Source organism: Chaetodon trifascialis, chromosome 20, assembly GCF_039877785.1.
Source record: "Chaetodon trifascialis isolate fChaTrf1 chromosome 20, fChaTrf1.hap1, whole genome shotgun sequence".
Classification (NCBI taxonomy): Eukaryota; Metazoa; Chordata; class Actinopteri; order Chaetodontiformes; family Chaetodontidae; genus Chaetodon; species Chaetodon trifascialis.
This window is the reverse complement of record NC_092075.1, coordinates 24075181-24100381: the sequence shown is the minus strand read 5'-3', so window position 1 is coordinate 24100381 and position 25201 is coordinate 24075181. Positions and strand designations below refer to the sequence as shown.

At 39.5% G+C, this 25201-nt stretch overlaps 1 protein-coding gene across 2 annotated transcripts; it reads right to left on the bottom strand.

Annotated features, from left to right (window-relative positions):
• Window positions 1–3834: 3834 nt before the first annotated feature.
• On the bottom strand, window positions 3835–12049 carry LOC139349142 (uncharacterized). 2 transcript variants are annotated; one of them, XM_070989673.1, is made up of 6 exons: window positions 10905–12049; window positions 10114–10143; window positions 7285–7446; window positions 5963–6124; window positions 5769–5855; window positions 3835–5495 (listed from the first exon to the last, which is right to left on the bottom strand). In XM_070989673.1, exons 3-6 carry the CDS (start codon window positions 7360–7362, stop codon window positions 5166–5168), a joined length of 657 nt encoding a protein of 218 aa, XP_070845774.1. In that variant the 5' UTR covers window positions 7363–7446; window positions 10114–10143; window positions 10905–12049; the 3' UTR covers window positions 3835–5165. The 2 variants fall into 2 exon arrangements, with proteins under 2 accessions (XP_070845774.1, XP_070845776.1); XM_070989675.1 differs by lacking the exons at window positions 10114–10143; window positions 10905–12049 and having other exon boundaries at window positions 7285–7871.
• Window positions 12050–25201: the final 13152 nt, after the last annotated feature.

Here is a 25201-nt window from a genome sequence, read left to right as displayed (position 1 = left end):
ACAGAAAGAGCAAATGGACAATAAAAAGTGATAGAAAGTAAAATCAATTCAATTCAGTTTTATTTGTATAGCGCCAAATCACAACCGAAGTTGTCTCAGGACACTTTCCATATAGAGCTGGTACAAACCAAGCTCTTTTATCTACAGAAAACCAACAATTCCCCCATGAGCAAACACTTGGCGACAGTGGCGAGGAAAAACTTCCTTTTAACAGGCAGAAACCTCGGGCAGAACCAGACTCTGGGTGGGCGGCCATCTGCCTCAACCGGTTGGGTGAGAGAGGGAGAGCAAGAGAGGGAGAGTGAGACAGACGCAGACAGACAGACAGAAATGCAGTCAGAGAGAGACAGAGACAGAGAGACAGACATGCAATCACAGTAATAGTGACAGTGGATGTAATAATAGCAGTGGCAGTTGCAGTGGATGTCAGGCAGGGCCAAGGCGGGAGACGCAGCTGAAATCCACAATCCAGATTCAGCCACTGTGTAACCTGCAAGACGACAAAGCACAGAGACTCCGGGGAAGGAGATAAGTTAGTAACATGCCATGGTAGGACATGAAAGCGTGCAGATGGAGAGGGACAGAAGGACAGAGGAGCTTGGTGTATCTTTGGAGGTCCCCCGACAGTCTAATCCTATAGCAGCATAACTAGGGGCTGGTCCAGGACCAGGCTGAGCCAGCCCTAACTATAGGCTTTATCAAAAAGGAAAGTTTTAAGCCTACTCTTAAATGTAGAGACAGTGTCTGCCTCCCGGACAAAGACTGGAAGATGGTTCCACAGGAGAGGAGCTTGATAGCTAAATGCTCTGACTCCTGTTCTGCTTTTTGAGACTTTAGGAACCATAAGTAGACCTGCATTCTTGGAACGCAGTGTTCAAGTGGGGCAATAAGGTACTATGAGCTCTTTAAGATAAGAAGGTGCCTGGCCATTTATAGCTTTGCAAGTAAGGAGGAGAATTTTAAACTCTATTCTAAACTTTACAGGGAGCCAGTGCAGAGCGGCTAGTATTGGAGAAATATGATCTCTCTTCCTGGTTTTTGTCAGGACACGTGCTGCAGCGTTCTGGAGCAACTGAAGAATATTCAGCAACGAATTTGGGCAGCCTGAAAGTAAAGAATTGCAATAATCCAGCCTGGAAGTTACGAATGCATGGACTAGTTTTTCTGCATCATTTTGAGACAAAATATGCCTGATTTTTGCGATATTACGTAGGTGAAAAAAGGCTGTCCTTGAAATTTGTTTTACATGGGAGTGAAAGGACATGTCTTGGTCAAAGATAACTCCCAGATTCTTTACAGTGGTGCTGGAGGCCAGCGCAATGCCATCCATAGCTGCTATGTCATCAGAAAGTGACTTTCTAAGATGTTTAGGGCCTACTACTATAACTTCAGTTTTGTCTGAGTTTAGCATCAGAAAATTGCAGGCCATCCAGGTCTTTATGTCATGAAGACATGCTTGTAGTCTAGTTAACTGACTGTTTTCTTCCGGCTTCATTGATAAATATAGCTGGGTATCATCTGCATAGCAATGAAAATTTATTGAGTGCTTCCTGATAATCTTACCTAAAGGAAGCATATATAAGGTGAATAGAATTGGTCCAAGCACAGAACCCTGCGGAACTCCATAGCTGACTTTAGTGAGCACAGAGGAGTCGTCATTAACGCGTACAAACTGAGAGCGATCTGACAAGTAGGATTTAAACCAGCTTAGCGCAGTTCCCTTAATGCCAATGAAGTGTTCCAGTGTCTGGTCAATGGTGTCAAATGCAGCACTAAGATCCAATAAGACTAGTACAGAGACAAATCCTTTATCAGATGCAATTAGAAGGTCATTTGTAACTTTAACCAGTGCTGTCTCTGTGCTATGATGTACTCTAAATCCTGACTGGAAATCCTCAAATAAACTTTTATTGTTTAGAAAGTCGCACAGCTGATTGGCAACTGCTTTCTCAAGAGTTTTTGAGAGAAAGGGAAGGTTGGATATCGGTCTATAGTTGGCTAAAACCCCTGGATCAAGAGTAGGCTTTTTAAGGAGCGGTTTTATCACAGCTACTTTAAAGGACTGTGGTACATAGCCTGTTGATAAAGACAGATTGATCATGTCTAATACTGAAGAGTCAATTAGAGGAAATACTTCTTTAAACAGCTTAGTCGGGATTGGATCTAAAATACAGGTTGATGATTTTGCTGATGAAATTATTGAAATTAGTTGGTGAAGGTCAACAGGAGTAAAACAGTCTAAAACTGCGACAGACTGAGTAACAGTTTCTACGGTTTCTGTGTTTGAGGACAAAACAGTACCTGTTGACGGCAGGATTTTATTTTTTTTAGAATTTTATCATTAAAGAAGCTCATGAAGTCATTACTGTTCAGAGCTAAAGGAATACATGGTTCAACAGAATTATGGCTCTCTGTCAGCCTGGCTACAGTGCTGAAGAGAAACCTGGGATTGTTCTTATTTTCCTCTATTATTGTAGAGTAATAGGCTGCCCTGGCACTATTTTCCGTGAAGTTTGCTTTAATTTGCGGGTTTGAGGAGTATACCATGGAGCTTACCTCCTCTGTTTAATTATCTTCTTTTTTAGTGGAGCAACAGAGTCAAGTGTCATACGCAATGAACCTGTGGCACGATCAACCAGGTAGTCAATCTGGGAGGGACTAACGTTAGCATAGGAATCCTTTGTTGTATTAAAACATAGCATTGAATTAAATACTGATGGGATCATATCCTAAATTTAGCTACAGCACTATCAGACAGGAGTCTGGTATAAGAATTTTTGCCTACTGGCTGGTAGTCTGGTAATATGAATTCAAAAGTTATTAAATGATGGTGCGATAAAAGAGGATTCTGTGAGGAGACTATTAAGTCTTCGATTTCAATGCCATACAGTATGTCAGAACAAGGTCGAGGGTGTGGTTAAAACAGTGAGTTGGTTCATGTACATTCTGATGGAAGCCAACTGAGTCTAATACTGAGATAAACGGAGTGCTAAGGCTGTCATTATCAACGTTGACATGTACATTAAAGTCACCTACAATAATTACTTTATCTGCTTTAAGGACTAAGCCTGATAGAAACTCCGAGAACTCAGCTATAAATTCGGAGTAAGGACCAGGAGAGCGGTATACTATAACAAATAAAACTGGCTGCACTGTTTTCCATTTTTCATGAGAGAGAGTGAGAACAAGGCTTTCAAATGAGTTATAGTCGAGTTTAGGTTTAGGGTTGATCAAAAGGCTTGAGTCAAAAATGGCTGCAACTCCACCTCCTCTGCCGCTGCCTCAAGGAATGGGAGTATTAATATGGCTCGGAGGAGTAGCTTCATTCAGGCTCACATATTCTTCAGGACACAGCCAGGTTTCAGTCAGACAAAATAAATCAACTATATATACAGTGCTGTGCAAAGGTTAAAGACAGGTGTGGAAAAAAATGTAAAAATGTTTTTTAAAGATCTAAGTGTTAATAGTTACATCAATACATCTGATTTCGAAAGGAGGAAAGGGAAGCTGGATGTGTTTTTCATCTGCTGCACTAAGTGTCCTTGGCTGACCACTGCATCAACGATCCTCAACTTTGCCCATTTCTTTGTGCTTCTTAAAAAGAACAACACATCTTGAAACTCCAGTCTGCTTTGAAAACTTTGGGTGAGACCTTGCTGATGCAGTATAACTACCTTGTGTCTGGTTGCTGTGCTCAGTAAGTACCTATAAGAATTGATGCCGGTTTGATAACATTTATACACAGCACTGTGCAAATGTTTTAGGCAGGTGTGCAAAAATATTGTAAATGAAGAATGGTTTCAAAAATATAACTAATTATTTATTTTTATCAATTTACAAAATGCAAAGTGAGCAAACAAAAGAAAAATTTAAATCAAATCAATATTCAGTGTTACTACAGTGTAAGAAATTTTAACGTAGTTCAACTTGAAAATGAAAGTTTCCCTGCTGCCTTAAGATTATGAGTAAAATCCACATAAATCTAGAATTTGTTTCAACTTGCAAAAGCTAGTTCCAAATGTTGATACAACTAATAGGACTGCATTCATTCAATGCAATGTTTTAAGTTGTTCGTTTACTCAACTTCACTCCCTGATTTAAAACAAAATAGTATTTCACATCATTCTTAGGAAAACATGTCTTGAGTCAAATAAATGCACAATTCTGCACCATCTCAACTTGTCATTGAAGTTCAAATAGCATTAATAAATACAACTAAACTTCAATTTTAAGTTACATGGACTTAACTTTTTAAGTTTAAATTTAAGATATATATATTTTTTTACTTTTCAAATCAAAATTTGTTCTTTAAACTTAGTCAAGTTGTATCTATAATAAATGGCACAGGCAATTATCAGGAACACTGACATTTATTTATTTAACAGTGAAATTTGTACAATGTTGTACCATTTTGTATTTTAACAGCTGTTATCTGAGCTACTGCAATATCTTCAAAGACATCAAAGGCATAAAACACCAAAAATGTAACAGTAAGCTATCATAATACATTCATAATACATTTCTCAAAAATTTGGATTGAGGATGCAGGTTTCCCAGAGAGAAAGAAAGAAAGAAAAAAAAAAGACAGAGGCTGTGGAAATACATTTGACATGACTGGTCAAGAAATTACTAAAAGGGAGTAATCCTTCTCAATATAGCTTTAAGGCTTCTGATCTCATCTTTGGCAAAAAGTTCATCATTTCTTTGTAAACAGACCAGAAACTGAACAAACATGTCTCCGAATATTTGAGAACATGGCAACAGGTGGCACATGCAACTACCATTCCAGTGACCTGAAGGTTTCATACATTAACTCAGGAACTTAACAGATATACTGGACATGAAGGTTTGATATCAAATTGATTAGAATCAACTAACAAATCTTTCAAAGTTTTTAAAACGGTGCTAAACAACTCTAAATCCATTATGGAACATCAATTCCACAAAACATTTTTCTCCTCTGACCAAGGCAAAAGTGAGCACATGCATTTGTCAATTCCCACATCAAGGAAAGACAGTAAGCAAGGGAGAATAAGACTGCTGTTGGGATTCTAACCACAGTACATGTGTTTTGTCTGTTCAAACAGTGCCTCAAATAAAAACAGTACCAGAACAAAAACTTGCTCCAAGCAATAGCAGGCAATAGTAAGGAGTCCTTAAACGGATTATGTGTGGTACCTCAGGAGTTTGTTTCTGAGTCCATGAATTCTTGCGGAGCACTGATCTGGTTTAATCTTCATGATGACCTTCTGCAGGAACTCAAATGAGTATTTCATAGAGGGCGGGTATTCCAGATTTACAGAGTAGGTAATGCCCATTAGTATGGCAAACCCACTTGGCACATCTCTTAGGTTATAGATGACGATCTTCTCCTCCACTACCACTGCTACATTGAAGATCTGAAGTGGAAACACATCGTCCAGCACACCTTTATGTCCGATGAGGAGTCCAACTTGCATCCCATTCATGGCAACATCCAGTGTTTCACCATGAGCCTGAAGAGAAAAAAATACAAAAACAAAAAGGAAATTTTACCTAATGATCATTTGACTAAAATGTGGAGCCATGGTCAAAAGTAGACACTTCTGCCTTTTTCAAGTAAAATTTTTCTTAAGAAAAAAAATTATTCAGTAAAATAGAAAGCCAAAAGAAAAAACAAGTATCCATTTTTGAACCTAGCTGTAAAATACATGTTGAATGCTAATAAAAATAACATGAATAAGTAGCAAATAGTGCAGTTTTGGGCATGAGTTTATCAATTTACGTACTTCACACATTCTTATGTTTGAGGGATTCTCTTGCAAGTAGTGTGGAAGACCAAGTAGGGCAGCCGTTCTTCTGTTCTGGTTTGTGTCCTCGAGCACAGAAAAGGCAGAATTGGAGAAATAGGTTAGCATAATAATTATGTTTGTGCCCTTACTTAAGTACCAAGTTATAACAAAATCTTAATTTCCACACATACCTCCTTCTCCAGACACTGCAGAACACGCTTAAGGGCCAACTTTCGACCAGAAACAACAGCTGCTTTGTACAACTCCAGCAGCCTGGGCACCAAGGCATCAAGTCCATCCAAGAATGACTGCAGAAGATCCGTAGTGACTATTCTGTCAAACTCAGCAATTATCTGTATGAGACAGAAAGAACAGGAAAAAAGGTTGGAGAGGGATAGTGTAGGTGCGAAAGAAAAAGCAGCAGGGAAGTACAGTAAAAGAGGCAGATAAAAGACATGTTTTAATATTAAATCAAGCATACTGAAAATATTTAAATTACCCTGGAACATGGACATCTCATTTTGTATTGACTACCTGTCTCTCAGTAAACAATGCTGGCGATCTGTCCATGACAACATTGATGAGTGGCTCATCACCAATGATTTCCTGTCTTCGTTTTGAGAATGTCACTGCCATTAGTTCATCCAGGAGCTGTAAGTCAGGATCCTTCTTCTGTACCTCCAGCAGCATGGTCTGCCGACTCTCTTCTGCATCATGTGCATTTTGTCCGACAGGTGGATCTGGCAAATAATGGACTTCACCCTTTTTTGATTTCTTGAAAGTCTTGCTCTTTGTGCAATCTCCCCTCTTTCTCTTATTTATGACAACTTCAGAGCATCCGGCTACACTCAAACTCTGACGATAATTGCCCATTTTGAATTTCAGGCTGAACACCCAGCAGTACCATCCTTTCCCTGAACCCAGCTCCGTGAGACATGGATGCTTCTCAACAAGAGCTTTGGCTACACTTTCAAAATGATCTTTACTTGGATAGGCAGTGATCTTGGACATGACATCTGCTAATTTGTCCAGTATATCACTCTTCACACTGTGATTACCATCACAGTTCCATCCTTTGCATAGGCATTATTTCCTGCTTGTAGCTGGAGTTCGACATCATGAGAGAAACTTGGAATAAAAAAAGGATCGGGCCAGTCTGCTGAACCTGCACTACACGAGGAACTCAAGCAGCCAGTATCCAATGTTAAGTCTGTTGACATGGAGTCAGAAACGGTGAAGAGAACCTTTTAAGTTGCTTGTTCCTTTGGTAGATCCTTTATGTCTGTTAAATTGCAGAGTTCGTTCCCAAATTCTGGATCTTCATAATTTCGTAAAATGTGCCAACCAAAAGAGGGGCATGATATCTTACCTAGAAAGGGATAATGTATGAGAAGCCTGAAAAGGGTGTTATGACTTCACAGTCTAAATTACACTACTCTAGCATAAAGAAAATAAATAAAAGATAGGGTGGAATTAGGAAGAATTCAACAACATGAATTCAAGTGACTTATACCTTAACATAACATGAAGCTCCTTGGAATGACCAGCAGCTTTCCTTCAACTGTGTGGGCAGCCAGTGGGATGTAGTCATTCAGAAGATCAGGATCGACGACTAGAGGTGCCACAGGGTTCTTTTTGGTGAGCTGATAACACCTGAGATGCTCCAAAAAGCATGCTGTGAATGGTTCAACAACAAATGTCATGTGTCCACCCACAAGACAGATTTCCAGTATTTTGCAGAAGTCTGGCAGTACATTGTGTGCCCTACTGAAAGCACAATTTCTTTAGAATACTTTGTCCCGTATATGTAAGCAGTTGAGGTGAGTGATACAGTCTCAACACCTCTGAACTTGCTATGTATAGCCTCTCTTATGCAAACATCTAAAATGCTCACAGACACCTTCCCAGTCTCCATGCTTGGTTTGAAAATGCTGGGCATCTCAAAATAATAAGACAACATAAGTTGGTGTCTTGTTGCCAAAGTGTGCAAAATATTCTTGAAATTACTGTCATCACGAACAATCTTTTTAAAAAAGAATGCTTTGCTTCAAATCGCATAGTCCAAAACTCTCTTAGGGGACCAAATCTCTGAATGAGAACAGGGTAATGCTCAACAAAATGATGTTTGGGGCGCAACTGATAATCAGGAAAAACTTCAAAAAGCTGTGTGTCTGTGGTCAGAGATTTTGGCTTGTAGGTAGCAAAGGGTTTCTGTGGTGAATGAGGGACTGGACAATAGTTCCACAATGTCTTTTAACTCAAGGATTATCCACCATGTCTTTTCACCCTCTGGTATATAGTGGCCAATTAACAATGGGAGAAATCTCAGTAAAGCCCAGTTTTCATGTCCATTACCACCTATTGTTCTGGGTTTTTTTTTTTTTGTTTTTTTTTTAAAGTTGCTTGTATTTTCTGAGGTTTGTTAGTTCTGTCTGAGAATTTAAAGGGAAATGAGACTATTTCATTATTAAGCTGATCTAAAGTAAAATATTTCTTTGAAATCAGATCTGAGAGACATAGGTATAGTTCAGCAGGTACAATTCCTTCAAGTACATCATGTAGAAAATCAGGTGGTAATCCTTTAGCAGCGTGAAAGTGGGCTAATCTGTTCAAAGGGCAGTCTCTTAACACCATCAACAGACAGTAGTTCACTTTGGTTAAGTTCATTCACAGCTTCATCAAACAATTCAGATGTTCTCAGAGCAAAAAGTCAATTTCTGACATTATAGTGCTGAATATCTTCACGGGTGGCCAAACAAAATCTACAAAACCTCTCTACGTTGAAAGACTCTTGGAATCCAGCGAGTGAATGTGCACCCAAGTTGTCTGCTGAAACATACAAAACTGTCCCTGTTATATTGGAGCCAAGTCTGCTAACAAAGATACCCTCTTTTTCTAACTTTTCTAGGTCTCTGATCAGAGGCTCCAGAATCTTGCCGTACCCATATTCTTTTATATGTTCAGTTTTACATAACACAGCTAGATAAATTGATGATAATGGTGATCTAAGTCTTACTGGTAAGTTAGCTATCACCCAGTACACACCACAGACTTTGTGCTTCTTTTTTGGCTCCAAAGCAGAGTGCATTGTCTGAAGGATGAAAATTTCATAACGAGTCCGCTCCACCAACAACCTCCACAGGCACTTAAGAACTGTCCACCCAACAGTTCCACTGGAGAAGCGACCAGTTGAACCTGGTATTAAGGAAGGTGCCAGTGTGTCGTCTGCAACTGCTGCTGCTGCTGCAGTGTCAACAGCATCATGCAGCACACCACCAATCCAAGGGATTACAAATCTCAAAATCATCAATATATAAACCAAGTGCTATACTTAGTTCCTCAGAGAGAAGCTTGTTTTCTTTGTAATATTCACCATCTTTGCATGACTTGTAATGACCACACTCATCAATTGGTTCCCCTAAGTATTCTTAATATCTCATCCCTCTCTAAAAGTTTACTCAACAAATCTAGAATAGGTACATAGAAAAAATTATGTCTCTTTTCATGTGCATTTAACACATACTTCACTGGTTCAATAACTGAAAAGTTCTGTCTATAAAACAAATGCCTTCTGTGCTGTGTACCAAGAGGTCTTTTCCTTGAAAGCAAATTGAGTGGATTTTAAGTCTGGATTTCATCTGCCAATGAATCCACAAGAGATGTATCAACTGTACCATTGTTGTCTTTCAAAACAGTTTCAATTGTTTGCTTGATTTTTTGTTCAGCAAAATCTCCAATATCAAATAACTCGTCAACTATTTCTTGAACTGGTGACTCATGCAAAACAGCCTGCATCCGCAAAAATAAGGAAGACCACTGGCGTAGAATTCGCTCCCCATATCCATGTGTAGGTGTAGCCTCGGGCACATAATCCAATGTAGATAAGTCTTCAGTGTCATATTCGACATCTAATATAGAGTTTGGTACTGTATGGTGCACCACAAGCTCAGGTCTTAAATTAGGTCAGTCTTAAGACTGAAGACTTATGATAGCAGCTTTTATAAGCAGTAAATGTGGACACTTGACTTAAAAGAGCAATCCACAAAGGGACATGTAACAGTCTCTCTATTTCTCAAGTGTGTCTTCAGATGAGAGATGTATTTCTGAATGTTACTTGGCTCTGAAAATTTGCACAAATCACAGGAAATTTTGGCTACAACTTTACTGTCTTCTTTTCCATGTCCAATCAAATGATTTTTAAGTTCCACTTGTGTTTGAAAAGAGCTGAAACAGTCTTTGTAGATACAAATTAGGCCTGAGTGTCTCTGATGGTGCCCATGACGCTCCTTGTAATGTTGCAGTATCCTCTTTTGGTTGTTGGTTAGAAAGACACAAAACTTACACTCCCACTTCAGTAACTGGACCCTTTGATCTGCAAATGAAGAGAAAAAGATGCTACAGATTACTGTGACATGATATGCAGAGTTCCATTCGGTTTCAACATTTAATTGTACAATAGGCTATAGACAATAGGCTATAGATACTTTTCTATGGATGAACCACGACAAAGGCCAAAATGTGTCCTGCAACAGACAAGGTAACTTAAGTCGTTTTTAGCCTAGCTGAATGTCGGAAATGGCTTTGCTATGTCTTAGCTCATATAGTAAAATGGTACAGCCTTCTCAACATAACAAACATGAATGCATTTCCACTAAGCCTACTGAATCACAGTATATCATGGATGTCTGAGGACGCCACCGTCCTTCACCTCTCAAGTTAACTAATGTGACTATTAGCGCTTCAGTGCATGTCAAACAAAAAAGTTGTTTTCCTGCACTTGTTGGTGAAAGGGGGGCTGTCTATTCGCCTACCTGACATTTTCCTGTCATTTTTTGTACGACGTAAATAAAAAAATCAGTGTAGTTTTTGTTTTAACATTAGAGGTAAGATCGGCCCTAAAAAATCCAGCCCGACCCGACCCAGGCCGGCGGGTATTAAAGCCCGACCTGGCCCGAGCCCGATCAATTAACTTGATTTGCAGGCCCAAGCCCGAAACAAACCCGAAATTTTATATCGCAAGTTTTCTTAATGTTAAATCTACATATTTTTATGATCATTATAAATGCATTTACACAATGAAATAACGCTGGAAAAGTTTGTTAAAGATATTTCTGTGTGTGATATTGTGCTCACATGGACGCGCCTCTCTGACAAGGAGAGGTACAGCAGCAGGAGCAGGTCTCTGGGCTTCATTGTAGATCACAAGGAAAGGCATCTGAGATACACGGGGTAAAGCCTCCAGAGCGCAGCAGGTTCACTACAGTCTTCGTTACCAAAGGCGGAAACAAACAGACTTTAAAAATCCTCCGCTGGAGACTGCGCGCACGGATGAATCCATTCATACATGTTTCTGGACCAGCTGCTGTTTGCAGAAGTCAGACCTGCTGAGGTAGGTGGTCCAGGGCGGTCATCTCGGTGTAAAGTGCGTATTGTGTGGCATTGAGCGCTGCGTAAAGCGCGCGCGTGTCCCGAGCCGTGTATTTGGTAATTACAGACTTCAAATATATTTATTAAAAAAAATTAGCGAGAGAGAAGCCCGGTCCGACCCAAAGTAAATAATTGACATTTTGGGCCCGACCCGGCCCGAATTTCGGGCCAAGATCTTACCTCTATTTCACGTAGCCACTCTTTAACATTTCATCATGAAAAAAGGGTCGTCAATAACTTTTCCAAAAATCCCTTGACAAAATTAACACTGGTCAGCAATATCATAGTTGAGGTCTCAGAATTCAAGTACTGTAATTTCCGGACTATTGAGCGCACCTCAATATAAGCCGCCCCAACTAAATTTAGAAAGAAAAAAGATGTGTACATATATAGGCCGCGCCTGTCTATAAACCGCAGGTGCCCACGTTGTAGCATGAGATATTTACACAGACAGATGGTACACAGTAAGATTTTTTTTTATTTTTAATTACCGTAAATAAATGTTTTTTTTTTCCAAACAGTGTCTGTAACACGGCAGCAGTAAAACGACACCAAACGTGCAGTAACACGGCAGCAGTAAAACGACACCAAACGTGCAGTAACACGGCAGTAAAACGACTGTAAAAGTGCAGTAACACGGCAGTAGCACAGCAGTAAAACGACAGTAAAACTGCAGTAACACAGCAGTTAAACGACAGCAAACGTGCAGTAACACGGCTGGTTAAAAAACATCACCAGCCTGGCAGCCGTAGCCTGTTAGCTAGTGATGTGTCGTTCGCGCACGTAACGACTCTGAGAGAAGTGAACGACGGGAGCCGGCTCCCGATTGGGGGAGCCCCTTTTTTTCTCTCTCTCTCTCTCTCTTTTTTTTTCTCTTGAAGCCGCACGTAATTGGTCAATATGCGTGGTATCGTCTCTGTGTCTGCGCCGCTTAGTGAGCTCACTGCGCTGAGCAGAGGGGGGAGGGGCAGCAGTTACACACACAGCAGCAGCAGCAGCAGCACGCAAAGGGGTCAAGAGAGCAGAGTGAGAGCAACACGGATAGACATTTATCAAACAAAAGTAAGTTAAGAAAATGAGTGAAAACAGAAAAAGGAGCCAAATATGGAGTCACTTTAATTATATTGATGGCTCCAAAGCAGAGTGCATTGTCTGAAGGATGAAAATTTCATAACGAGTCCGCTCCACCAACAACCTCCACAGGCACTTAAGAACTGTCCACCCAACAGTTCCACTGGAGAAGCGACCAGTTGAACCTGGTATTAAGGAAGGTGCCAGTGTGTCGTCTGCAACTGCTGCTGCTGCTGCAGTGTCAACAGCATCATGCAGCACACCACCACAGCCACCAAAAACAGCAACCCAGAGCTCAATGAAACAGTTTTTGCAGAAGTCTTTGACCCCTGCAAGACAGAAAATAATTGATGAAGAGCTGGCTAAAATGGTTGCACTTGATTTTCAACCATTTTCAGTTGTGGATGACAAGGGTTTCAGAAAGTTTACGCATGCACTCAATCCAGTGTATGCTATTCCAAGCAGGAAAACCCTCTCTCAGAAAAGGATCCCAGACCTGTATCACAGAGAACGTGCTTCACTGCAAGAGAGGGTTAATAAAGCCACAGCAGTTTGTCTGACTTTAAAGTTGCTTAGTATAAAAAAGTTAAAAGTTTAAATTAGTTAAAAGTTCACTGTAGAGTGAAAAAATAAAGGAATACTTATATAATAAACATATATAAATAAAAAGTATAATACAGTTTTTTTACATTATTAATTCATTTTGTGCATAATGTTACATTATTATTGGTAATATATCGATTAAAGCAACAAAAAACTTTGAAGAGCCATTTGGGAGCCGAAAGAACCGGCTCTTTTTAGTGAGCCAAGCCGAAAGAGCCGGTTCTCTAAAAAGAGCCGGAATTCCCATCACTACTGTTAGCCTACCAGAAAACACAATCAAACTAGGGTCTTCCTCGGTGCATTATCTCTTCGACCCGTCTGTCTTGCTCTTGCGTTTCCTGCTAGAGCGCCCCTTGGAGGCCGTTAGCCCGTAAAATAGATTAGCCGCTTCGTTGTTTAAGCCGCAGGGTTCAAAGCGTGTGAAAAAGAGTAGCGGCTTATAGTCCGGAAATTACGGTATTTAATGCAGTATTTAAGGTTACAGACTAAAATGGACAGTTCGGACACAGAAAAGCTGAGGAAAAGAAGTCACACACTCAAATACACAGCTAAGCCTCTAACTTTTCAAGACATACGGTCTTTGCTGTCGCTCCCTGTTCATTGTTACATTAAAAAAACCCTAGTTATATTAATTTAGACCGCAGTTTGTCTTTTTACCGAATGGAGCAGTAGCATAAGAACTGTGGATTTGATAAACAGCAGATTAAAAACTAGCTAGCTTACCACCTGGGCTGCAGCACACTGCAGACAACCACCCGGACATGCCTGTCCATGTCCAAGAATAATGTTAGGTTGGGGTAACGTTAGAGTAAAACTGTATGTTCCAAAGTGGTTCAACTTGCTATTTTTAACTAAGCTTTTTAGGTACTGGTTGTTAGAAACTTAGCTGACATTAAGTTAGCTTTCTAACGTTTTGAAAAACTGTTGTTTCAGAATGCTAACAACGTTACTGTACGTTAACCTTTTGAAATTACATCTGCAACTGTTACTGTCGACCTAAGCCGAAATAATATAAAAACACATTCTAGCAAACTGGCAACTTAACAGTGCTTATAAACGTAAATTAATACACAATAGATACTTACGTCTTTCACTCGCTTCTGTCTCTCCTCCTGTGTACCCGCATTCCTGTCAAACTTTGGCGAATTGGCGCAAAGTCAAACAAAGTGTAGGTGTTCTTCCGCCTCATGATGCAGTCAGGTCCATGTTCCTCCATCTCATCATGTAGTCCACTTAGTCACTCGATATTGAATCCTTTCATAAATTGCTACCACAGAATTTGTATGAAGTTACTACAATATTCCCTGCTGAAAAATCCAGTAGAATACCATTAAAAAAACCTTAGGAACCATTAGGTTACTAATGGTCTAATGGGAATTGGAACCCCATTAGGAACCATTAGAAGAAACCATTAGGAACCTACTGGTCCCATTAGGATGTAAAACCATTAGGAACCTAATAATACCATTAGGTTTCTAATGGTCCAATGGGAATTGGAACCCCATTAGAAGAAACCATTAAGAACCTACTGGTACCATTAGGATATAAAACCATTAGAGACCTAATGGTCCCATTAGGATGTAAAACCATTAGGAACTTAATGGTACCATTAGGATATAAAACCATCAGAGACCTAATGGGACCATTAGGATGTAAAACCATTAGAAACCTAATGGTACTGTTAGGATATAAAACCATTAGAGACCTAATGGTCCCATTAGGATGTAAAACCATTAGGAACCTACTGGTCCCATTAGAATGTAACACCATTAGAAAGCCACTAGTTCCATTAGGAGCTAAAACCATTAGAACACTGGTCCCATTAGGATCTAAAAAATTAGAAAAACAAATTGAGAAACCTACTTAGAAGCAATTAGAAACCTACTGCTGCAACAGAAATTATGACTAAAAATATCGTGTTAAAGGCTACTGTGAAATATCCTCAACTGAAAACATACTTAGGAAATACAGAATAGATCCATCTAAAGATTTTCACTGTTTCAATTAAAGTGGGGTTGGAAACTTAATAACAAATAAAATGTACACCACTATTTGTTCTACAACTCCTTTATTTGATGTATTCAGATGTAAAGTGACAATATCAACCACTTACTCAAGGAACTGTAACTTAAAAACTAAAAATTGTATTTCTCCATGTGTCTATGTTGTCTGTTAGTGGTACTATCACTTGAGGTCATGATTTCACCTTTGAAACAGGTGAAGAGCTGCCCTTGGGGGCTCTGCATACCATAGGTCTAATAATATTTGTGGACAAGCATTACAGTCTTAATTCAGAACCCCCACTATACAGTGCGTTATTAAGTCAAATCAAAACATACTACAACAAAAGGTCAATGAATCTGTACCAGAAGTGACAATGCAACGTAGCAGATAAAGAAGAATCCTCCTCCATATTGACAGTAATCAGCTGGATCTTTGGTGCATCTGGGGGTGCAGGAGGGAAAAAAGGACACAGTAAGATTCACTGAAAAGTCCTATAAGGATTTCAATTTGCATTTAATTTGCAGATCTACCATGGCAGAAGTGTAGCAACCGACAGCCAATTGAGAGGCCTATGTGAGTTGTACCTGATGATGTCTGTATTTCCAGCTCTTCCAGCAAAATACTTTTTTGGACTTTTTTTTCCAGCCTAAAGTTTTACAGATTTGTCTCCACGTACAGATCTCAGTCACAATGTAAGGGAGAGTGGATTATATTGACTATACTAATAATTGATTAATATCTTGTCTTATATACTGCAGTTGATACTTACTATTGGTGGACTTGTCTCTCTGCTGGGTGCCTGTTCTCCCCTGTAAACCTTGTTCAAATGCTTGATCTAAAAAAACACAAGCAAGTTTCTCATCATTAGCAGTTATCAGTGTTGGAAATGGGAATGTAAAAAATATTCAGCAATAAACATAATCACCTAATCATTCACACACACATACACACTGATACACAGCATTGGGGTGACTAGGGGTAGGGCTACACAATTGTTAAAAATTTTATCAAAGTCGCAATATAGCCAAGTGCAATATTCAAACTGCAGAAGCTGCAATTTTTTGATTGATGACATGACGGTCAAATGTATGACAAAAATGATGCAGAGATGCTCCGGCCTACAAATCTTGTTTCCAGATGTTAGAAAATATGTCAGTTGGGTACAGATGCCGACAAATGTCATATCATTATGATGTAAAAATAATCATTCCCACTAATCAATCTCCGGGCACTTTGGCTTCCTCCCACAGACCAAAAACATGCTCATTAGGTTAACTGGTAACTCTTGGATTGCCCTTAGGTGTGAGTGTGAGAGTGAATGTTTGTCTGTATATGTTGCTGTATATGTTGCCCTGCGATCAACCTGCAACCCCGAAAGGGATAGGCGGTATAGAAAATGGATGGATGGATGAATATTTAATCACAATCACATGTTATCTGCCATCTAACCCACACACACCAAAGTTCAGATCAAACCGAAAATATTTCACACCACTGAGAAACTGAATCATATCATGTGTCAATATGTGTTTGGATGTGAGTGAGAAGAGAAAAGGGGTGCTACCTGCAGGTTGAATGAAGGCCTGAAGTGGAGCTGCTGAAACCAACAACCCCAAAATACATCACAGCAACTCCCAAGGCAGTTCTGGATCTCAGCAGATGCTGCATTTTCCCTTTTGCAAAGACAGAGAGGACAGAGACAGGACAGGTCATGTCTATCAAATTTCTTTGTTCTACTAAATTCTCAACTAGTTAAAGATAGGGTATGTAATCATATTTAATAGCATCTATTTTTTATATTCATTAAAATGGTATTTACATGTTGACAGCAGAAAATATCATCTGAGCTCTGAAAAAGGAACGAAACAAATGCGATCTGTAGCTCCTGTAAAGCCCCTATTGAATAACATTCAATTCAGTTCAATTTAATTCAATATACCTTTATTAGTCCTGCAAGGGGAAATTCCAATTTACAGCAGCACCAGTAAAAGATAGATTAGATAAAAAACAGCAAGTATATACAAAAGAGTGTAATAAAAATAAACATTATCTTAAATTATAAATTGTATTTGCATACTGTTGTACAGGATGGATTGCACAAATTAAATCCCATTTGTGCCTGTTTGTTTCCTGTCATCTTGCCTGTCATCCTCCTCTTCCCCAACTCCTCCACCTGACAGGCAAGCTGTCCTCCATGACAGACAATGATCATCATCATCTGCAAGTGTTGTCAACTCTGTAAAATTATAATATAAGACAACTAAATGAAAAGGGGATATTTATCGAATGAAATGAATCTGCTCTGATGCAAGTGTATCTTTCTTCATCTGTCCATCATTGAATCTTCCATCGTTTCTCAAACAAACAGAAGCACATGGCTCATTATAATGCAGAATGACGTAACCTGTCGACCCTCACGTTGGACATTTAATGATCGATCATCACACGCAGCGCTGATACTCAGATGTTAGTGAGGGCTTAATCCCAGCTAGATTACTCATAAAACGTCGGGTGTTATCACAGTTTGAAGGTTCGTTTATCCAGACCGTTCAAATACAAAACTTTTGGCCAAACAGGTGAAAGGCTAGTTTGTGTTGGACCAAGTGTGGACACAAGCTAACGGTTTACAGCACTGCAAAGTAACTTTACGTGAGCTGTAACGCTAGATTATGTTACGTGTGCTTTGCTGCTCATATCAATAATGCATAAATATCAATAGCAACGTTACATTACACCTGTGCAGTAAATGAGGTTAACTCAGCAACAACCAATGTTAGTAACATAACGTTAATGATATGACAAAGACTGGCTGCCTGTAACACGTTAACCTCCGTCTAAACCACATTCAAGATATTAACGCCATGATTCATGACAACAAGCTAGTTAACGTTGTTACTTGTAACATTAGCTAATTTACTTAACAGTTAGCTAACCTAACAGTTTGCAAACATCATCATTCTGAATTAGAGAATGAACACAAACATTGCGTTAGGTTATTAATTTACATAAAATAACAGGGAAATGTTTTCTTACCTGATATCTCCAGGATAACAGTTATAACCGTGAAGTTCACTGTCAGCTGACCAAACAGATCCGTCTGACTCTTACACTGTGTCCGTACTCCATCTCCATCTACTCCATTCAAACCGACGTGTTTTCAAAAAGAAGACGTACACAGTTGTCATTGGCCAGTTTCTTTGATGACAGCCACATTAACCAATCACATTCAAAGCAACATGGTGAGACAGCCAATAGTAATTGTTACGTGGTATCTTTTTCTTTATGAAGAAAAGATGATAAAGAAAATAAATGAATGATTTAGTTTTATTTGTAGGCTGATACATTTAATTACATAAGCATCTCTCTCTTTCTGTCACACACACACACACACACACACACACACACACACACACACACACACACACACATAGATAGATAGATAGATATACGTACAAGACCAAACACCTTAAAATTACAGAGAAAAATATAAGTATGGTCATAAACCTTTATATGAGGAGCTACATATTTAATTACAGAGTTTTAATGTAAAAGTACACATAAATATAAAACTAGAAAGATTTACCTTAAAATGACAGAGAAAGATGTTTGATTGTAAGTATGGTCATAAACCTTTATATAATGAGCTACATGTTTAATTCCGGGTTGAATGTAAAATTACGCCATATAAACATAGTAAGATTTATCTTAAAATTACAGAGAAAAAATTAGAATGTTAGTATGGACATAAACAGTTATATAACGAACTACATATATAATTACAGATAATTACTGTCATTTTACATAAAATTGTATGTGTTTTTTCTGTAAAAAAAATGAGAAATAAATGTATTTGTTATTATTGTTAAAATACTTAAAATAACAGACATGTTACAGATATTGTCTGTAATTTTACAGAGTCTGTACTATTTTGAAAAGACGGAAAGTACTGTAAAAATTTAGTCAATTATCATAAAATAAAAAGGTTTTTTTTTGTTTTTGTTTTTGTTTTTTAACAGTGTACTGTATAGCCTACACAAAGACCCACTGTAAATAACAGATGCGATCGCCAAAGAAAGCCATAACATCTGTGTTCCTCCATCACATTAGGAACCATTAGAGACCACTACACCCTGTAGTGACCACTAGACCACTGTATAGTGACCATTAGACTGGTATAGAAACGCCTGTAGGAACCATTTAGATTTCTGTAGGAACCATTAAGACTCCTGTAGGAACCATTAGACTCCTATAGGAACCATTAGTAGGGACCAGTTAAAGTCCTGTAGATTTGTGTAGGGGATAATAAAATTCCATTAGAGAAACAAACCGAACCATTAGGAAAACATAAGTAGCCATTAGAAACCATTACAAAGCCACCAGGAACCATTAGAAACCAATAGAATATGCCTAATGGTCTCTCTGACTTTTTTCAGCAGGGTTTTTGGCTGTTATGAGCGCTGACTAGAAACAGCTGTTCTATTCCGTTGTTCCGGTCTACAACTACTTTTTCTCTATCCTTCATTTTTTTTTTTTTTTTTGAATCCTCAGTTTACAAAGTTGAGTTGATTGGACATTGGCTTAACCATGAGAATTCTCAGATAGTCAAGTCAATGAATGATTTTGAGTTAAAACTTGGAAAACCTAAAAAGTTGAGTTTGATTGATATAACGCATCATGTTACATTAAGTTTAATGGAATAAACAAGTTGAAATAACTAAAGAGGGATGTAAATTTTTACAGTGCATCAATTCTTATAAGTGCATAAGTTTTAGGCAGGAGCCTATCCCAGCTGTCAGCAGGCACGAGGTGGGGTACACCCTGAGCCGGTCGCCAGCCGACTGCAAACACCCACTCTACATTTAAGAGTAGGCTTAGAACTTTCCTTTTTGATAAAGCTTATAGTTAGGGCTGGCTCAGGCTGGTCCTGGACCAGCCCCTAGTTATGCTGCTATAGGATTAGACTGTCGGGGGACCTCCAAAGATACACCGAGCTCCTCTGTCCTTCTGTCCCTCTTCATCTGCACGCTTTCATGTCCTACCACGGCGTGTTATTAACTTAGTTCCTTCCCCGGAGTCTCTGTGCTTGGTCGTCTTGCAGGTTCCACAGTGGCTGAATCTGGATTGTGGATTGCAGCTGCGTCTCCTGCCTTGGCCCTGCCTGACATCCACTGCAACTGCTACTGCTATTATTACATCTGTCTCTCTGTCTCCTGTCTCTCTGTTTCTCTCTCTCTCTGACTGCATTTCTGTCTGTCTGTCTGTCTGTCTGTCTGTCTGTCTGTCTGTCTGTCTGTCTGTCTGTCTGTCTGTCTGTCTGTCTCACTCTCCCTCTCTTGCTCTCCCTCTCTCACCCAACCGGTTGAGGCAGATGACCGCCCACCCAGAGCCTGGTTCTGCCCGAGGTTTCTGCCTGTTAAAAGGAAGTTTTTCCACGCCACTGTGGCCAAGTGCTTGCTCATGTGGGAATTGTTGGTTCTCTGTAGATAAAAGAGCTTGGTCTGTACCAGCTCTATATGGAAAGTGTCCTGAGACAACTTCGGTTGTGATTTGGCGCTATACAAATAAAATTGAATTGAATCACTCACGCTCACACTTACACCTAAGGACAATTTTAAGTCACCAATTAACCTAATCTGTTTTTGGTCTGTGGGAGGAAGCCGGAGTGCCTGGAGAGAACCCACGCATGCACGGGAAGAACATGCAAACTTCACACAGAAGGGCCCTGCCCGACCCAGGGATCGAACTGGCGACCTTCTTGCTGTGAGGCATGCGCACTACCTGCTGCTCCACCGTGCCGCCCCATTTGTAAAATGATTAATTAATTAATTAATTAATTAATTAATTAAACATTATTTTTTTTATTACAGATGCCTGTATGAACACCACAAATAAAACTTTGTTTTTGTGCTTAGTGCAGGGATGTGGGACTGGGAATGTTACACAGGAGACACTGTTTCATTGGGTGGTGGATGAGAATGCTCATTGGTTTTTATTTAGAAAAATACGTTGTTGTTTTTTTTAACAGTGTTCCCCTTCTTAGAAACAATCTCTCCAGCCTTAGAAATACCCTTTGACATGGAACAGAAGATGCAGGACAACATAAAAACACGAGAGCCAGCTGGTAAAGGTGGGGATGTCGGTGTTTCTGTTTACTCCAGTAGACAAGGGGATCTTCTGTTCTTGCTAAATAAGGATCCACTTCCACTGTGGCATCTGCTGTGGCACTTGAGCTTCTTCTACTTTGATCCACTGTTGTGTCCAGCAGATGCCAAAGGTCATGTAATAAACATTAAAAGAAAAAACATTAACACATTAACACATTACTACCAATTGATGTTCATTTTGACAAAACAAAGAAACAGACAACTTACTGCTGTTCATGGATGTTGTTCATATTGAAGATGTTGCTGAAGAGGCTGCTACCTGAACTGGAGGTTTTGCCAATGGCAGAATTTACTGCAGAGTTCCTGATAATGTTGGCACATTCATACTTCAGCCTTGTAACAGCCTCTTGAAGTCTCCCCTGACTTAAGAAGCCCAGTTTTTTAAACCTTGGGTCCAGTAAGTGGGTAATGTTATCACATTTTGTGATTCAACTGTTGTGATGATGTGCAAATAAAATATAATCATTCACATATACCTTATTGTGAGAAACCATGTCAAAATACTCCCAGACAGGAGAAGACTTCCTCTTTCTTGGAGGCTCCATAGAAAGAGAGGATGAACTATCACAGAGTACAACACTGTAACCCTCCAGCTAGGTTTGGTGTAATTGTATGTACCCTAACTAATAGAAGCTAATCCCAATAATAATAGTATGACTAATAATAATAATAACTGTTATGATGGCACTAGTACTGATCTACCTATATAATCTACTTCATTCGCTAATAATCTATTTATATAATCTACTGAACTCGCTACTGACACGCTGAAACTACGGTGGCTGACAAGGGCAAGCGCGCCGCAAACAGCAAAACACAGGAATGGTGCAAAGCCAAAAACACACAAACACATAAAACAAATGCAACAGAGAAATGCTGCAAGAGAAAAATGCTGCAATCACAGAAACGAAGCAGAAGCAAAAACTTACAAACACACATAACAAATACAAAAGAAAAATGCTGCAAATATCAAAACACACACAACCCCAAAACAACTACAAGAGACAAACGCTGCAAATTCACTCCACAAAACGGAAGTGCGCCAGGCCACTAGGGGGACTCAACTTGAGGGATGAACTGGTCCTGTAGGACCAGACCATAGAGATATAAAGACTAGACACCGCATCGACCGCTACTGCCTATTGGCACTGACGAGCCGTGGGGCCGCCGTCTTGGACTGGTCACCCGCTCCACTCAGTGCTGTTTGGCAGGCGCAAAGAAGTGTCAGCGCATTTAATCCAGTTTTGAAGGCAAAGGGTGGTCACACCAAATATTGTGGGCAATATTAAAATGCAATAAAGGAAATGGCGCCCCCAGTCTATTGCACTTGTATTTCATCACGCTTGAAAGTCGACAAAATGAAAATGTAATCTGTCAGTCCTGTCATCAAGGCGGGTCTTCAGTTAGAACGTCACTTCCTCTGGTGTGTTCCTCTTGGGAACATTTGCTCACTTTGTTCCTACCGTTTTGTTCTTGTTGCCGTAGCCCAGGGTTTCTAAAAGTCCAGACTATAGTCCAGTCCGGACCGATCAGCAAATCAGCCTGGACATAGCCCATATCAACCGCGGATCACATCTAGCCCACCACATTGCCATCTGGCCAGAGGAATATTAGAGTGACTGTTGATCTGCATGCAAACCTGTATTTGTTCTATTGTAAAGTATTGTTTTGAGTCTCGTGGGGGGAGGGTTTTTGCATTGAAAAAGTACATAATAATTCACCAATTCTACAAAAGTTAAAACGGAGAATCACAAAGCAGGTAGTGCGCGTGCCTCACAGCAACAAGGTTGCCAGTTCGATTCCCGGGTCAGGCCTTTCTGTGTGAAGTTTGCATGTTCTTCCCGTGCATGCTTGGGTTCTCTCCGGGCACTCCGGCTTCCTCCCACAGACCAAAAACATGCTCATTAGGTTGATTGGTGACTCTAAATTGCCCCTAGGTGCGAGGTGTGAGTGTGAATGGTTGTGTGTATGTGCCCTGCGATCGGCTGGCGACCGGTCCAGGGTGTACCCTGCCTCCCGCCTGTTGACAGCCGAGATAGGGTCCGACCCCCTGCGACCCCGAAAGGGATAAGCGGCATAGAAAATGGATGGATGGATGGATAGATATGTTTATTTTCGTCAGCCAACTGTTGTATTAAGAGGAGGTTTTAGTTAAAATAAGGACTCATGATGATTCATTGGTAGTTTTGGAATTGTGGCTTTTATATGGAGCACTGAGATCTTTTCTAGTTTCTAGTTTCTAGTTCTAGATCTTTATTATGGATTTTCCATATTTTTTTAGGAGGTCACACTGGTATAAAAAAAATAAAATAAGATTAATTTTCTAAGAAAGTGAAATTATTAAACAATAGCCTGATAAGGCATAAGTATTTTCATAATATTTTGAAAGTGCAGTCCCTACAAAAAACTCAGACAAATTGAGGACCCCTGCTGTACCCCATGTTATGAATAGGCCATGATACATTATGAAGGGTAACATTTTCTAAGGCGACAGTAAGACGGCTCAAGTTGGGCTGCACTCTCTGTCCAGCCTCTTGCATTGTCAGCTTGTGGTTGATGACATGATCAACTAAGGTTGCTCTGATTTCATTTGAAAGTTGTTGTCTTAAGTGGGGCCACGGGCAACTAAACTATTGGCAAAAAGATTAAAAACAGCAAGCTGACAGAATGATTCATAAGATAAGAGATATAGATATGAATCAGATCATTAACGAACCCAAAGAGATTGAAACTAAGTTCATGAATTATTACAGACACCTGTATAGCCAGCCACATTTTGCTGATATAAACCAGATGAAAGCTTTTCTTGTGAAGCTAGATTTACCAACAAATGGGAGAGAACAAAACAACCTTTTGACCTCACCTATTACAAGATCAGAGATAGAAAAAGTAATGAATAAACTAAAACCAAACAAATCCCCCGGTAGTGATGGCTTACCATCTGAGTGGTACAAAACATTTCATGAACACCTCATGCCACTTCTTGAAAGGTCATTTAACCACACACTTGAACATGGAGAAATACCCCCATCCTGGAGGGAAGCAGTGATAACACTGATCCCCAAGAAAAGCAATAGTCAGACTTGTTCAGATTATCAACCAATATCATTACTTAATGTAGATTACAAATTGTATACCTCCATTATTTCAAAAAGATATGAACTCTTTATTAGTGACATTATCGATTAAGATCAGACAGGCTTCATTAAGGGACGCCAAACCCAAGATAATATGAGAACTTGACATATTATCGACCATATTTGAAAAAATAATACCAGTGCAGCATTAATAAGCCTTGACGCAGAAAAAGCATTCGATAGTGTGAATTGGACCTTTTCTATATCTGGTACTTGGAAAGTCGTTAACTGTTTTAAAACATTCTACCAAAAACCGACTGCAAGGATAAAAATAAACGGCAGCCTGACTGAGAGCATAACCTTAGAATGGTCAACCAGGCAGGGCTGCTGTCTGTCCCCAACATTGTTTGCAATCTTTAACGAGCCCCTGGCTCAAGCAATCAAGGAGAACCAAGATCTCAATGGGATCAGGGTTGGGGGAGGAGAGCACATCGTTGGACTTTTTGCTGATGATGTAATTTGTTTTTTAGAGGACCCAGAAACAAGAATTCCCATGTTAATCAAACAACTAGAGACATTTGGCTTCTGTTCTGGATACAAGCTTAATTTGACTAAAACACAAATCCTAACATTCAATTACTCACCATCCAGAAACATGCAACTAACTTATAACCTAAATTGGAATGCAACAAAAATGAAATATCTTGGGGTGACGCTAACACAAAGACCTGAAGACTTATATGAAGCTAACTACATTAAAATGGGCAAAGAGATAAGGAGTGATGTGGACAGGTGGAATATTATTTTCATTAGATATTGGTTCAAGAATAGAGACAATAAAAATGAGTATTCTTCCCTGGCTCCTCTACCTATTCCAATCACTACCCATTGATATACCAGAAAAACAATAGATTGTGGGACCAAATCATCTCTAAATATATATGGAATCGTCATAGAACGAGAATCAAATTTGCTACATTACAGATAAGTGAAGATAAAGGAGGTATGGCATTGCCAAATTTGAAGGAATAGTTTCATGCAGCTTAATTCTAATTATAGGTCTATAATTGTTGGTGTCATAAAG